The sequence below is a fragment of the Hypanus sabinus genome, chromosome 7 (genome assembly GCF_030144855.1).
Source record: "Hypanus sabinus isolate sHypSab1 chromosome 7, sHypSab1.hap1, whole genome shotgun sequence".
Taxonomy (NCBI): domain Eukaryota; kingdom Metazoa; phylum Chordata; class Chondrichthyes; order Myliobatiformes; family Dasyatidae; genus Hypanus; species Hypanus sabinus.
In genome coordinates this window covers 42,163,026-42,180,106 of record NC_082712.1, presented here as the reverse complement: position 1 = coordinate 42,180,106, position 17,081 = coordinate 42,163,026, and the positions used below count along the sequence as shown (strand labels likewise).

General features: G+C 41.1%; 1 protein-coding gene across 4 annotated transcripts in view; it reads right to left on the bottom strand.

The window, feature by feature from the left end:
- gak (cyclin G associated kinase) overlaps window positions 1-17,081 on the bottom strand; it is a 143,251-nt gene that overhangs the window by 72,792 nt on the left and 53,378 nt on the right. For all 4 annotated transcript variants that reach the window (XM_059974607.1, XM_059974609.1, XM_059974610.1 and 1 more), the window contains exon 11: window positions 9,389-9,506. In XM_059974607.1, the coding sequence (XP_059830590.1) occupies window positions 9,389-9,506 (118 nt within the window). The remainder of the gene's footprint in view (window positions 1-9,388; window positions 9,507-17,081) is intronic.

Sequence of the window (17,081 nt, the reverse complement as noted above, 5' to 3'; positions counted from 1 at the left end):
GCTACTGTGACACAGTTCCAGTGATCCCAGATTTAATCCTGACCTCCAGGGCTCTCTGAGTGAGGTTTGATGCTTTAACTGTGATCAGGAGTGATCCAGAGATGTGCAGTTGACAAGTTTACTCAGCCACTAGACCATTTTACATAGTGATGAGAATATAGTGACACTGCCACAGGGAAAATCAGTGAGAAATGGAATCACTTTGCAGTTCAGCATTTTCTCAATGAGCAGAAATAGACTCGTATTTTGGAAGAAAAGATTCCCCAAGAGATCAAAGCAAAAACAATTAGTTAATGGAACTAATAAACGTAAATCAGAATAAGAACAAAAGTCATTAAGAAAACTTGCGTCATAAAATAATTCTTAGTCTGATACAGTAGTTCTACATTTCTCCATTTATGAATTCAACCAATCTGGTCAAAGATGATTCATGAATACCAGATGCAAGGAAATGCCCCAAAACTAATAACAAAACTAAACAGGCTTGTATTTGCATAGCACCTTTCCTGTAGGAAAATATTCTAGTGGAATGAGAGAAATTGGATGGTAGGTTGTGGGTGGAGTATCATAAGAGGTTACTAAAACCTGTGATGTTGAAATAATTTATAAATCAATAAGTTCCTGAAAATCCAACAAAAGTGTGGACTGGATAGCTCCTACATTTATTCTGGATAAACACGAAACAGCTGATACTCAGATGGGGAGCAACACACAATTTGCTGGAAGAAATTGACAAGTCAACCACCATTGGTGGGAGGAAAGAAATCTTCAATGTTTCAGGTCAAAACATTCCATCAGGGCTGAGAGTGGAGAGGTAAGATGTCCAACATAGAGAGGGGAAAGGGAGTGGCAAGAAAGGTGATATGTGGACTAAGGAGAGGTGTAAGATTACAAGCAGATGGCGCCAGATACCAAAGGCGAGCAGGGATTTAGCTACAAGGCTATGGCAGATGTATTTTACTCTTTCATTTAGAGATACAGCACGGTAACAGGCCCATCCAGCCCAATGAACATGGGCTGCCAAATTACACTCGTGTGACCAATTAACCTACTTACCCATATGTCTTTGGGATGTGGGGGAAAACTGCAGCACCTAGAGGAAACCCACATGATCACAAGGAGAATGTATAAATGCCTGACTGTCAGTGGCGGAATTGAACGCAGGTCGCTGGCACTGTAATAGCACTAAACTACCATGCCACCCCATATACTGACCATTCTCTGACTGGAAAAAAGATAAATAAAGACAGAGGAAAAAGTGAAAAAAGAAATCAAAAGATAGAGCAAGATGGTGGATTGTCTGAAGATGGGAAATAGCTTCGGGGGGTGGGGGGGGGAAGGGGAAGACAAACAGGAACACGACGTGCTACCAGAGCTGGATTCAAATAAGAAGATGAGAATGAAAAACATTAGAGAAAATGGAAGTGGTGAATCAGAATCAGGTTTTATTATCACTGATATATGTAATGAAATTTGTTATTTTTCAGCTGCAGTACAGTGCAATACACAAAAAATACTATAAATTACAATAACAAATATTTATATAAAATTTAAATTAAATTAGTGCAAAAGGAGAACAAAATTATTGAGGTAGTGTTTGTGATCCATTTAGAAATCTGATGGCAGAGGGGAAGAAGCTGTTCCTAAAACACTGATGTGTCTTCAGGCTGATGGTAGTAATGAGAAGACAGCAGATGGGAGGGGATCCTGAACAATAGTTGGAACCAGATGGGAGGTGTGGTGGGCGGATGAAGTCAGCAGGGAGAAGGGGACAAGAATGGGTGGAGGGAGTGCTGGGAAGGGGAACGGGAGGATCAGAAGGAAAAAGGTGTTGCGGAAAAGAGAAAAATGAGTTACAAAACTGGAAAATGCATTATTCATGCCATGGGTTGTCAACTACCTAGCTAGCTTATATGGCATTGATCCTTCAATTTGCATTGGGCTTCATCTTGGCAGTGGAGAAGACTAAGAATGGACAGATCAGGTGGGAATGGGGAGGGATTTGAAACAGACTGCAACCAGAAATTCAGGATGGCCACTGTGAACGAAGTGCAATCACCAGGTCTGTGCTTGGTCCCACCAATGAAGAGGAAGCCATATCGAGAGACTGAAATGCAGTAGATGTTGGAGAAGACACATGTGAACCTTTGCCTCACCTGGAAGGTCTGATTAGGTCTGAAGGAGGGGGTGTAAGGGCTAGTGTTAAATCTACTGCAAGGGCAGTAGAAAGTGCGGTTGGGGGTGGGTGTGTGTGTGTGTGTGTGTGTGTGTGTGTGTGTGTGTGTGTGTGTGTGTGTGTGTGTGTCTGTGTGTGTGTGTCTGTGTCTGTGTGTGTCTGTGTCTGTGTGTGTCTGTGTCTGTGTGTGTCTGTGTGTGTGTGTCTGTGTGTGTCTGTCTGTCTGTGTCTGTCTGTCTGTGTGTGTCTGTCTGTCTGTGTGTGTCTGTCTGTCTGTGTGTGTCTGTCTGTCTGTGTGTGTGTGTCTGTCTGTGTGTGTCTGTCTGTCTGTCTGTGTGTGTCTGTCTGTCTGTCTGTGTCTGTCTGTCTGTCTGTGTGTGTGTGTGTGTGTGTGTGTGTGTGTGTGTGGGGGGGGGGGGGGGTGGACCAGGGAGTCATGAAAGGAGCAGTCCCTGTAGACCGTTACAAGGGGTAGGGAGAACAATTTGTGTGATTTACCTTCAAATTTGGTTCCATCCAACGACTGAGCAGTGGTTAAGAAAGAGACTTTGTGGCAGCAAACAAAGAATGGTATTGGTCTATCAGTAAAAGGAACTTTGTGCTCACCTACCAGTAGATGATAAACAAGCAGACTGGTGATTTGTGGAATGTGAAGAGTGATCAGAGATGGTTGGGAGTTAAGGTTGGAGAGTTGGACACCATCATCATGCACTTGGGATTTTCCAATGCTCACATTCCATGAAAGTTTCTCATTACCTTCAACTTCTATTTTGAATCCATTTATTTATATTCTTTTCTATTCAGTTTCCTTAAAAATGTCACTACATTAAAGGTGCTATATAGATGCAAGATTGTTTGTTTATATATTTAGAGCAGCAGGTTCCAAACCTTTTTTTATGCCATGGACCCCTACTATTGACCGAGGGGTCTGTGGACCTAAGGTTGAGAACCCCTGATTTAGGGATACAGCATGGTTAACTGACCCTACTGCCCCAATGAGCTCACACCCTCCAGTTACTCCCATGTAACCAATTAACCTACTAACCCACGTCTTTGGAACATGAGTGGAAACCAGAGCACCTGGAGGAAACCCACATAATCACATGGAGAATCTACAAACTCCTTTCAGACAGTGGCAGGAACTGAACCTAAGTCACTAGTGCTGTAATAGCATAATGCTGAGCGCTATGCTACCATGCCGCACTGCCTGTTGGTAATGTTTAATTTTATTAAAAAGAGCTTCGAATCAAAAAACCTGAAACTCTATTAGTAGAATAAAGAAACAAAGTTAAATACAATAAACTTATGAGATTAATAATCAAAGGTACAAGTATTTGTAAAAGATGCATTTAAATAGACAGAGCTGACAAGTCTGAATAAAGATCTGCATGTTATAGTCAAACTCTAGATACCACAAAACAGGTCACACAGAACTGATGAAAGGCCAAAGCATTAACTGTTCCTTTCCTCTCAAACACCTCCAAGCCTGCTGATAAGTCCCAATATTTTCCCTTTTATTCCAATTTAAAAAGATCTATTTTTAAACATTTCATCTTCTATTTTATTCCTGCAAAATTAGTCACAAATACTTCCTATCACACCACATACAAATAATTCTCAACACATTAAATTATTGGTTCCTTTGGTATTATAGGTAGATCCGAACTCTATAAAATGATATCTCAGTACAATTAATCCTCTGTGAAACTGTCAAAGGAAACAATGTATTTCTATTCTTTTTAGCTACAAAAAAAGTCTTCCATAAAATCAATTTTAAAGTTGTGTTTGTTACTACTCATCAACGAACAAGATTAAACTGAAGCTACTCCAAGACAGAAATTATTTGAGCATTTGACTTAAGTAACTGAGAACCTATAGCTGTAAATGCTAAAATAAAAGAGTGTGATTTTATTGAAAGCTGCCCTGGCTTTCAGGCTTTCGAATGGTCCTAACCAACATCAGAAGTTAGGATCACTCCCTTCCTCACTCCTGAAAAGCAGATGAACTAAACAAACATAATGGGCTGGAAAGTTCTGGTTGTAACCTACTGGTCAAAGTCACTGCCCTCACACCCCAGAGCCAGATGTACAGGTTTTGGAATCAATCACAACTAACCCTCAGGAAGCACACTGCAGAGGCCATGCCTTGAAATATTCCTCGACACAGGCAATACTGGAGCATAGCTTCATCTCCAATTAAAACCAGGAGTAAACCTAATAGTTTTAAATCACTCATATGGTGATACATTTAAATATTATAAGTGATATCAATATTTTAAGATATGACATTAAAGCACTTAGAAATTATGAATTTTCAGCCTCTAGAACTTGACTATAGCACCAGATCAACATGCATCTTTTACAAATATTTCTGCAGACTACAAATCCCAATTTAAATGAATGCGGTCAATGATCCAATACAAGGTGATTGGGCTCATTTATTAAGACACCACAGAGCACAGCAAAAGAAAGAGTAAGAGCTGTCACTCAGCAAAGTTTGGATGTAACGAAGATTCTGGTCTGAAGGCTGATCTGCCTAAACCCAGTAAAGACTTCACCTCAAACACTTGAGCACCGGAAATTCATTTTAGGATCACCAGCAATGGCCAAAGAGACTCAACCCAGCATCCTTCTCATAGATCCACAATGACATCCCTGGGAACTGTAGCACACATGGTTAACAACCAACTTATGCAAAATGACAGAGAAGTAGCAGGAAGATTTCAGATCAATCGGTATTTTGGAAAATTGCTAAGCCCTGCCCATTCGAGTGATATCTTTTAAGAAATTCTTCCCAACTCTTTCTCATTTAAATAGCACTCATCCTACTACAAAATAGAAGTTATCTAAACTATGTTGTAACCTTTATGAAAGCAACATGCAAAAAACACTCTACTCTGAATTTCACAGCAAATTGACACCCAAATCACACAAAGTCTTAACAGTACACAAACAGCTGAGTTTATTTACCTGGGATTGCTATGAGAAGCAAAGAGATGTTGAGAAAAACAGAAATGGAGCAATGAATACTCATTGTGACAAGAACAACATTCCCAATAGGAAATCAAATTGATAAGTGTAAACAACTCATCAATAACAAAACCTCTTTTTATGAAATCTTGGGAAAAAGTATTCAAATTGAAAAGGAAAATTAAAATATCAAAATAATTGGCCACCCAGCATGAATGGCATTTATTTTAGACAAACTAATTTTCTGTATTTTTGAATCAAACAACAAACTCCAGAGAAAGGCAGCTTCATTAATGAGTTGTCATTAAATTAGGACAACAAACAGAAACCTGGCTATCCCTTAAGGTTGATATTTATCCCTCTTGATTGACTTAACAATCAGAACAATGATTTTTAATGTGAGATCTGTTGTCCTGGCTAACATCAATGAATAGAAACAGAGTGATCATTCATAAAAAAAGAGGAAATGTAAAACTAAGCTCCATCTTTTCAGCATTTCCTCTGTATCCACATACATTTTTATTTATTGAGGTAAAGCACTGAATAGGCCCTTCCAGCCGAGCCACCCAGTAATCTCCCAATTTAACCCTATCCTAATCATGGGAAAATTTACAATGACCAATAAACATACCAACTGTACATATTTGAACTGTGGGAGGAAACCGAAGCATCAGAAGGAAACTCAAGCAGTTACAGGGAGAACCTGTCCAGCAGGCTATCTTACAGGCAGGCAGTGGTGGAAACTGAACCCAGGTCACTGGTAATGTAATCACTACTAATACCATGTCAAAATGGTTGTTGTGTTGTGTCTAGTGTGGTGGCATTGTGGGGAATGCTTGTCACTCTCAATTTCAGCTTCCACTGCTGGCTAGCAGTCTTGCGAAAAGGAAATCTGAATGTGTACAAGGGGTGATTGATAAGCTCGTGGCCTAAGGTAGAAGGAGTCGATTTTAGAAAACCCAGCACATTTATTTTTCAACATTGTCCACTCCTACATTTATACACTTAGTCCAGCGGTCGTGGAGCATATGGATCTTGGACCTCCAGTAAGTGTCCACAGCAGGAGTGATTGATAAGTTTGTGGCCTAAGGTAGAAGGAGATGAGTTATACAGCTCTCGTTACATGCACGTACAGTTCAACTCTTTGAGTGATTACGCCATATATGTCAAACTCAAGGCCCGCGGGCCAAATCCGGCCCGCAGTGGAATTATCTTTGGCCCGCGAGATAATATCCAATTACTATTAAAGCTGGCCCCAGTAATCGAAGCACCTATGGCATATGATCTGGCTAATGCTGAGTTTATTCAGGTACCAGGTTTTCAGGGTTTTTAGTGTTTATTCGGTTTCCCTGGTTTATTTCCTGAATATTATTAATGAATAAATTTTTTTTCTATTAGAGCTGGCCCACCGGTATATTGCATGCACCACTAATACTACAAATCCCACAATGCACTGCCAGTGCATTGCTCGCGCTTGCCTTACTCTCTCATCAGCATCCTTATGGCGCTAGTCACGTGTGATCAACTTTCAGCTATCCCTCACCCCAAAAATGGCTGAACGAAAGGTGGACTTTGAAAACAGGGGTTTTCAAGGCAGGTGGGAGGCAGAGTATATGTTCGCAGATATAAAGAGCAAACCTGTTTGTCTTGTGTGCGGAGACGGTGTGGCTGTAATTAAAGAATATAACGTAAGACGACACTATAAAATGAAACACCACGACAAATACAATCATCTGGACAAGAAACAGAAGCTCCAGAAGGTAGAAGAGTTGAAAAGAAGTCTGGCGTCACAGCAGGCTATGTTCACAAAAGCCAAAACACAAAGTGAGGCTGCTGTAAAGGCTAGTTTTATTGTGGCAGCAGAGATCGTTAAATCAGCCCGGCCCTTTACCGAGGAAGAATTTGTTAAAAACTGCATGATGAAAGTTTGCGACGTTGTGTGCCCAAATAAAAGGCAAGCATTTTCAAATGTGAGCCTGAGCAGAAACACCATTGCTGACCGTGTATGTGAGCTTGCCACCAATCTACAACAACAGCTGGTGGGGAAGGGAAGAGATTTCGTCGCATATTCCCTTGCTGTGGATGAGAGCAGGGACACTTCTGATACTGCCCAATTGTCAATTTTCATTCGTGGAGTGGACTCAAGTCTGTGTGTAACAGAGGAACTTTTGGGATTAAGATCAATGCATGGCACAACTACTGGAAAAGATCTCTTTGAAGAGGTATCCAGATGTGTAAATATAATGAGGCTGCCTTGGGATAAACTTGTGGGACTGACGACAGATGGAGCGCCCGCGATGTGTGGTCAAAAGAGTGGATTGGTGGGCAGGATCCGGGAGAAGATGTGGGAGGAAAACGGCGCAGGTGAGCTGACAGCTTATCACTGCATCATACACCAGAAATCGTTGTGTGGCAAAGCCTTGAAAATGGAACATATAATGAGCACCATAACACGAGCAGTTAACTTCATAAGAGCCAAAGGTTTAAATCACCGCGAGTTCAAGTCGTTTCTGGAGGAGTTGGGTTCAGAATATAATGATTTGCCCTATCACACAGAGGTGCGATGGTTAAGCCAAGGAAAAGTGCTGAAAAGATGTTTCGAGTTGCATGAAGAGATCTGTCAGTTCATGGAAAGCAAAGGGAAAGACACAACAGAGCTCCGGGATAAAAAGTTGCTTTGTGAAATGGTGTTTCTGTGTGACATCACAAGCCAGCTCAATGTGCTCAACCTGCAGCTTCAGGGGCGGGGTCATGTGATCACAGACATGTACACTGCAGTGAGGGCTTTTGAAACCAAGCTGCGCCTGTGGGAGACGCAGATTGAGCCATTTTCCATGTTGCCAATCTATGAAAGAGCAGGTTTCTGCCACAGTGTTCCCACGTGCAAAGTTTGCTGAAAAACTTAGCATACTTGGTTCCGACTTCACACGGCGATTTGCCGACTTTGAAGCCCAAAAAAGCAGGTTTGAACTGCTCAGTAATCCATTTGCAGCTGACGTGGAAAGCGCACCAACCAACATACAAATGGAGCTGATTGAACTCCAATGTAGTGACACACTCAAGGCAAAGTATGACTCGGTGGATGCTGCAGTTTCTACGTTTCATTCCTGACACAATGCCCCAGCTGCGTACCCAAGCTGCTCAAATGCTCACTTCTCCCCTTTCACATCAGGCAAAAGATACAAAAGCCTGAATGCACTTACCACCATGCTCAAGGACAGATCCTACCCCACTGTTATCAGATTCCTGAACTGACCTTTATACACTTGATAGACTCTTGACTTCCCAGTCTACCTCATTATGATCTTGCACTTTATTGTTTACCTGTACTGCACTTCTTTGTAGCTTTTACACTTTATTCTACAAGGCTGTTTTACCTTGATCTATCTCAATGTACAGTGTAATGATATTGATCAGTATGAACAGGATACAAGACAAACTTTTCACTATCTCTGTACATGTTACAATAATAAAGCAATACCTATTGGCTTTATTGTCTTTTTTTGTGGTGGTTGGTATGCATCTGTCTCGAAGGACAAAGGCTATGGGACCATTTTTTGTATGCTAGATTTTAAACTAATATATTCTTCTGCAATTCCTTTTAGAATCAGAATCAGGTTTAATATCACCAGCATATGTCACAAAATTTGTTAACTTAGCGGCAGCCATACAATGCAATATATGATAAATTTTCTATCTGGGTCTCTAAATTCTGTGATCCAAAAGAAATGAACTCAAAAAACGATAGAATGTGACATAATACTATTGACCCCGAGTTCCAGCAATTTGAAATTAAAACAGGAATTAAAGCAGGGTATGACAGCTCTTGTAGTCCTGGCTTTTCCAGTAGTTCTTCCAGTACTGAAAGTGTAATTACACAAATTTTGAGCTATCACACTTCCTATGTGCTGGTCTGTGAGCACCATGTTAAGAATACAGCCAGCAATTCATTGGAGTACTGCACTTTACTACTTTGTGGATGTGGAACAATTGAATACACAAACACCAAGATACTAATGCATAGCACACCTGTGGATCACAGGATCTCACTTGCAGCCTGCCTAGAAAATACCCCTCCAAGTGATGCCATGTGCTAAGTTGTACTCTTCTTAATGTGTTGCAGAAGAGCACAGCCTAGCACGTGTTGTGACTGCGGATCACACACTCCATGGTACACTTGCTCTAAATCGTGGTGCATCGATGGAACAGACACAAATGTAACTCCATCTTCATCTTTACTTACTTGGCAACTGACTGGATCACCTTTGAGGATGTATCCTTGATGTTCGTCAGGAACCGTTCCGTGCCACCTTTGAGGATATCAAACAACCCTCCAGGATGCGGTATATCATTGTCAACACCTAAGGAATATATGAAAAATTAATCCATCAGGATTCAGTCTTCATTAGCCTGTACCTTCCATTCTTATTCACTACAAATTAAATAATACATTTTTTTTAAATTTTAACTTCAAACCAGTATAATTTCAAACCTGCACTGTATGATTAATACAATTTACATAGATTAAGTCTGAAGACTCACTATACTTACAAAATGGTCATACTTTAAACTGTCTCCTCCTTACAACTGGAATCCTATGTCATTATTATTTACAAGTTCAAGTTTATTGTTATCTGACCATACACTTATTCAACAAAATTAAGCAATATCCCTCCAGACTACGATGCAACCACACGACATATATCACATACAGCATATAAACCAAAATATTATTTTATTTGAAGCTGATACGCAGTCTGCCAGTCCTAGCCTTGATGGTTCTGGACCTCCCTCCAGACGGTGGTGGGTCAAAGAGACAGTGGGATAGGTGGTAGGGATCCTCAACAATGTTTTAGGTTCTTTGTCTGCAACGCTCCCAGTAAATGTAGGAAGACTCCAATAATCCTTTCATCACTTCTCCTTTCCTCTGTAGGGTCTTGCAATCTGATGCCTTGCAGTTTCAGTACCACACAATGATGTGGCCAGACAGGATACTCTCAATAGCACTCCTGTAGAAAGTTGTCAGAATGGGGATGGGGAGTTCCTCAGAAAGTGTAGATGATCCTATGTCTTCTTGACAAGTGAGAACGTGATATGGGTCCAGGTTGGATTATCTGTTATGTGCACACCAAAGAACTTTGTGGTGTTCACACTCTTCCACGGCAGAACCATTGATGGGCAATGCAGAGAGATCAACTGGTGCCTTCCAGAAGTTCACAATCATCCCTTCTGTTTTGTCCAAGTTGAGACTCAGGTTATTGTTCTCACACATTTGACAAGACTCTCTGTGTGCCGACTCATTGTTGCTGATGAGACCAATTACTGCAATATCAGTGAACTTGATGATGGAGTTTGAGCTGACTCTGGCAGTGCAGTTTTGAGTCCAGCAGTGTGAACAGCAGCTGACTGAGCACACAACCTTAGGGGGGTGGGAGCACAAGTACTCAGTGTGATGGAGCTTGAGATGTTGCAGGCCAACTCAGATCAACTGGAGTCTTTCCATCAAGAAGGCCAATATTCAATTACAGAGAGGAGTGTTGAGTCCCAACGAGGACAGTTTACTCACCAGCTTCTGAGGGATGATTGTGGTCAACACTAGACTGAGGTAAATTAACAACATCCTGGCATACAAGACACAATTTTCTAGGTGGGACAGGGTGCAGTGGAAGGCCAAGGCAATGGCATCATCAGTGGACTGGCTTGAATAGTATGTGAACTGGAAAGTGTCCAACGTAGCTGGAAGCTGGGACTTTATATGATCCATTACCAGCTACTCAAAGCACATCTTGACTGCTGAAGTCAATGCCACTGGGGTAATCATTTAGATTAGTTACCATTGCTCTCTTGGGCACTGGAGTGATTAAGGCTGCCTTGAAGCCTGCAGTGACAGTGGACTGTTTCAGAGAGATATTAAAGATTTCTGCACAGTCCTTCAGCAACAGATCAGGTATGTTGTCCAGCTCTGCAGCTTTACGTGGGTTCATCCTGGCTAGGTTCCTCCTCACTTCAGCTGTGGCTAAATAGCGTGCCCATTCCTCAGGAAGAGAGGAGTCTTTCCTCAATGTCGCTTCATTCAATTGGTCAAATCATACATACAAAGCATTCAGCCTTTCTGGAAGGGAGGCACTGCTATTATTTATGAGCAGGGTTGTCTTATAATTGGTTACGGTTTGCATACCTTGCCACATGACCCTTTAAACACTGGTGTCACAGAAGTGTTTGTGGATTTTCTGTGCATACTCATGTTTTGCCTTCCTGTTGCATGGGAGAGTGCAGCTCTTGCTACCCTTAGAGTCGTCCTGCCCCCAAATCTGAAGGCAATACCTTGATTCCTCAGCAGTGCACAAACCTCTGCAGCCAGCCATGGTTTCTGGCTTGCCATGGCAGTGTTCTGTTTAATTACAGTAACGTCCTCAACGCACTTTCCTATGTAGCTATTCACCAATCCTGCATACTCATTAACATTGACATGATAATCATAGGTAGTCAACTCTCTGAATATGCTTCAGTCCGTGCTTTCAAAGCAGTCCTGCAGCACTGAGGTAGCACCTTCTGGCTGGGTCCTGATCTCCCCAAGAACTGGTTTGACCAGTTTAATCGGTTTAACCACTGGTCTATATGTAGGGTTAGCAAAATGGATATGTGGTCTGCATATCCAAAGTAAGGGCAGGGGATAGCCTTGTAAGCACCATGAAATTTGACATAAACCAGGTCTAATATATTCTCTCCTCAGGTTGCGAAGTTGACATGCTGGTAGACTTTGGCAGGATTGTTTTTAAGTTGGCATGATTGAAGACACCAGCAACAATGAAGGTGAGTGGCTTTGACGATGCAAATTGTGCAGTAGAACTCCTGCAGCACTTCCCCAGCATGAGGACAGCGGGGGGGGGGGGGGGGGGGGGGGTATAAACAGCAATAATAACAATGACAGTGAACTTGGTCATCACTTCATTAGAAATTCTATCTCTAATGAGCAGTGGCCCGATACTACCGAGGCATTCACACACCACCTCTTATTGATGTAGACACATATACCACCTCCGGAGTTCATGTATTTTTGTCATCCAGAAAGGAGATTAGATCTTCTAGCTGGATGGCAGAGTCTGGAATGGTGTCCTGAAGCCATATTTCTGTCAGGATGAGTGTACAACAGTCCCTCATCTCTTGCTAGTTCAGATGCAGATGCATGCAATCCAGTTTATTTTCCAGTGACTGACATTAGCAGATAGAATCGACAGAAGCGTGGGCCTGCAAGATCTGCTTCAAATCTCACTTTAATACTGGTGCGCCTACCACACTTCTGCATTTGAGGACACTGCTTCCCTGAGCACCTTCAGTAGACTGCGGAATGGAGTGTGAGCTCGCTCCCCGCATTCATCAATAACCATGCAGCATCTTTGTTATCCGCTCACTAACTACAGATTTACTGTTCTTTATGTTCTGCAGTGTTTTTCAGTCATAGAAAAGACAAATAGGACAAGAAATTTCACTACTGATTGGAGCCCGAGTGGCTGCTGCAGCCTTACACGCTACCATCTCGTGATGTAGAAAATACAGGTACAAAAAAATACAAGGGTATTTTTGTAAAGCAAATTTGACTAGAAATATTTCAACTCGACCTTGCTGCCTCAGTAAAGCAGATAGCATAGTGAAAGATCCCACTCAATCTCAACATTCTCTCCTCTCCCACCTCCCATTGGGCAGAAGATACAAAATCTAGAAAGCACATACCACAGCTGGATAAATATCAACATGATATCTAATGGGGTCATATTAAGCAACAATTTTGTTGGGCTTCCTCCTTACTGCCACTCACAAATGTATGTCACTGAAGCAGTAGCTCACTAAACTCAAGCACCCAGGGAAATGATGTGGATCAGTTAACTTACAGGTTAAAATAGGAGAAATTCTTCATGACTGACAGACATATCAAAATTTATTTCAAACATCCATCTTCCCCACCCATCTACCCAAAGTGAACTCAAAACCTAAGGAACTACGATGTCCAGACTAAATGGAATAAATTAAAATAATTGGAGCTTGATAACTGGAACTACCCAGAACGAGTGCCCCATCCCAACAAACCCAAGTCCAAAATACAAGTGCCAACATTCAGTCGCAATAAACACCAAAGTATAATAGAAATTGGAAGACGCAACAAGACAGTGATCCAAAACACAAGAGTAAATCAACAACAGAATGGTTTAAAAATAAGAAAATTTGTGTTCTGGAATGGCCAAGTCAGAGTCCAGACTTTAACCCAATTGACATGACGTGAAGAGGGCTGTTCATGCAAGGTATCCCAGAAATATTGATGAACTGAAATAGTTTTGTATGAAGGAATGGTCTAAAATTCCTCCTCACCATTGTCCAAGACAAATCAGCAGCTGCAGGATATATTTGGTGGAGGTTATGTTGCTAAAGGAAGCTCTACCAGTTTTTAAAAACAATACAAGGGTTCACATGCTTTTTCCAGCTTGGACTGTGAATGATTAAACAATGTGTTCAATAAAGACATGAAAAGTACAATTGCTTGTGTGTTATTAGTGTAGGCAGATTAAGCTCTCTATTATTGTGACTTGGACAAAGATTAGACCACATTACATGGGCAATTAATGTAGAAAATCAGGTAATTGCAAAGGGTTCACAAACTTTTTCTTGTACCTGTATGTGGATTTTCATTCTGTTGCTTCATAACTTTAAATGAAATTACAGATGTATCGTAGAGCAGTACAGCAGAGATACAAGCCCTTCAGCTCAGTGAGTCCACTACGGAGCTAGTCCAATTACCTGCATTTGGCCCATATCCCTCTAGAATCATAATTATCATCACTGACATAAGTTGAAAAAGTTGTTGCTTTGTGCCAGCAGTACAGAACAGTACATAAAAGTTACCAAAAAAGATAAATAGTGCAAAAGAGGAACATTGAGGCTATGCTCATGGATTCATGGACTGTTTAGAAATCAGATGGTGGAGGGGAAGAAACTGTGCTTAAAACATTTGAGTGTGTCTTCAGGCTCCTTTACCTTTACCCCATTGTAGTAATGAGAAGACAGCATTTTCTGGGTGGGTGAGGGTCCTTAATGATGAACCTATCCAAGTGCTTCTCAAATGATACTACTGTATGTGTCTGGCATCTTGTTCCATATACTCACTAGCATCTGTGTGATAAAAATGCCCCTCAGGTCCATTTTAAATCTTTCTCCTCTCACCCTCAACGTATGCCCTCAAGATTTGGACTCCCCTGCCCTGTGAAAACTGTTACCATTTACCTTATCTATGCTTCTCATATTCTTAAATACATCTATAAGGGCCCTCATTCTCATGTCAGAGACACCTTCTCATAACAGAGATCATTCTGATTGAAAATAGAGCAGCTCATCATAATTCCAGGCACACATGAGTTGAGCAGTAAGTAGAGCACCCCATTCTCTGCCTTGTATGTCTCAAGTGGCACAGCTTGAAACAGCTCCAGCTTCTGGCTCCAACCCTGCACGCAGGTCTAAGATGTTGTCTGTGTGGAATCTGAATATTCTCCTGTGATTGAATGAGTTTCTTGCCACATCAAAAAGACATGCTGGTAGGCTAATTGCCTCTAACATAATCAGGCCACTGTGGTAAGATGAAACAGAATTAGAGATCTTTCTGATGCAATAGCCATAAACTGACTGAATAGGTTGAGAAGATGGCTGACTTCAGTTCATTTTTGACTCTGGTTACACAGGTTTGCCTGTCTGAGGGGTTTATGGGAAATCATTGTGATTTCAGTAAATTGCATAGCAGGGGTCTTGCCTTATATGGAGTTGTTATTCACTTTAAGTGGAGATAGGGACACCCTGAACAGTATAATAGTAAGGTTTATTCAAGGGATTTTTGGAGCTTCTCCATGGGCCAGATCACAACCAGTGCCTGGTGGCCATCATACCCCTTCATGGGGATCCCTGGGCGGGGGGGGGAGGGAGAGGGAGGGTAAAGATTGAGTGGTTAAGAATATATAAGCAGTGCTCCTAATTGTTAATTGATGATGAATATTACTATGAATCATGTGTTTGATTTATTCATGGAGAATCAAATAAAGTCGTCTTGAATTTTGTTCTTTTAACTGAATTAAGACAAGAATTGTAGCTGCAGTTATAAGGTGAATTAAATCTATAGTTAGTTAAACAAAGTTACTTGAGTTACTAATTTTCTTGTTCTTTTAGTTAAGATAAAGTTACTTAATCAAACTATTTGAGCAGTTGTAACTTTCAATGCTCTCTCAGTTGCTTGAGAAGAATCAAAAGAAACCTGAGCTCTGTTCGAGACAGGCACTGAAAGAGAATGGGTCACAGGGGAAATAAGTAGTGGAATTAAACTGATGGGAATGTTCTGGAAGCTAGCAATGGACTCCATGAGCCAAATGCCTCCTCCTGCATCATAACAAAATATAATTTGACATCATGAACACAATTTTTCATTTCAGCTTATTTCTCTCGTCACTGCTGATATTAACCAGAAGAGTGATAGACATGTATGATATGGAAAGAGGCCCTCCAGCACCGAGTCCATACTGACCTTCAACCATACATTCACATCGATTCTACATTCTTTTTTATTCACACCACATTCTCATTAACTCTCCTCAGATTCTACCACTCACCTCCACATTAGGGGAAAACTTAAAGTGGCCAAATGACCGAGCCAATCGACACCTCTTTGGGATTTGGGAGAAAACCCATACAGTCAGAGAGAACTTGTAAACTCCACACAAACAGTCCCCAAAAATCAAGATTGAACCCAAGTCTCTGTCACTGTGAGACTATAATGCCACCGGGCCACTCAAATGTTCTGTCTATAATGATCAATATAAAACTTTTCAACAATTTCTTTCAGAGCACCTTTCACAATTAGTTAGATCATTGCATTTCTATCTTGCAAGGATAACCTCAGTTATTTGTTACTTTAAATTAACCTTTAAAAAATTGCAAAAAGGGAATAAAATTGGACATTCCTAAAATAGCCAAAGTAATATAATCTATGCGTAGAGTGTAGTGACATGGGCAAGATGCTAAGCAAATTCTTTTCATCTGTATTCACCAAGGAGAAGGATGTAAAAGATAATAAATTCAGGAAGGCATGCATGGATAATCTGGAGCAAATCCATATTGAGAAGGAGGTGGTACTGGGATTCACAGGGCTCATTAATCTCCAGAGGTGATGACATATATCCCAGGTTGTTATGGTAAGAAATAGCTGATATCCTGACATTGATTTCTGGATCTTCGTTAGCCACAGGTGGAAGATATCAAATGGTGCTCTTTTATTTAGGAAGAGCAGCAGAGATAAGCCAGCTAAACACAGGTCAATGAGTCTAACGTCAGTGGTAGGAAAGTTGTTGGAAAAAGGTCCTTAGTGATGGATTCATGAATATTTGGAAAAGCAGGGGCTGGCCAGAAATGGTCAGCATTGCTTTATGTGAGGGAAATTCTGTTGCACTAATTGATCCAGTTTTATCAACATTGACAAAAGCAAGGCAGTAGACTGGTCCAATAAGGATCAAAAGCAGCTGGCTAATTAGATTTTAAAGGTGTTAAGAGATGGAGGGTTGTGATGAAAGAGACTTTTCTGATAGGAAGCTTCTGACCAGTGGTATTGGAAGATTGTTGTTTGAGAAATGTATTAATGATTTGGATGAGAACAGAGAATAATGTACATTTCCAAATGGCATAAAAAGCTGGTGGTGTTGTAGATAGTGAGGAAAGTTATCTAAGGCTACAGTAAGATCTTGATCAAGTAGAAAACTGGACAAAGCATTGGCAGATGGAATTGAATACCAAAAATGCCAGGAGATGCGCTTTGGGGTATCAGACAGGAACAGGACAGGGCATAAAGAATAACTGGAAGAGCTCTCAGGAATGTTGATGAACAGAGACCTCAAGGGTTCAAGTCCATGGCT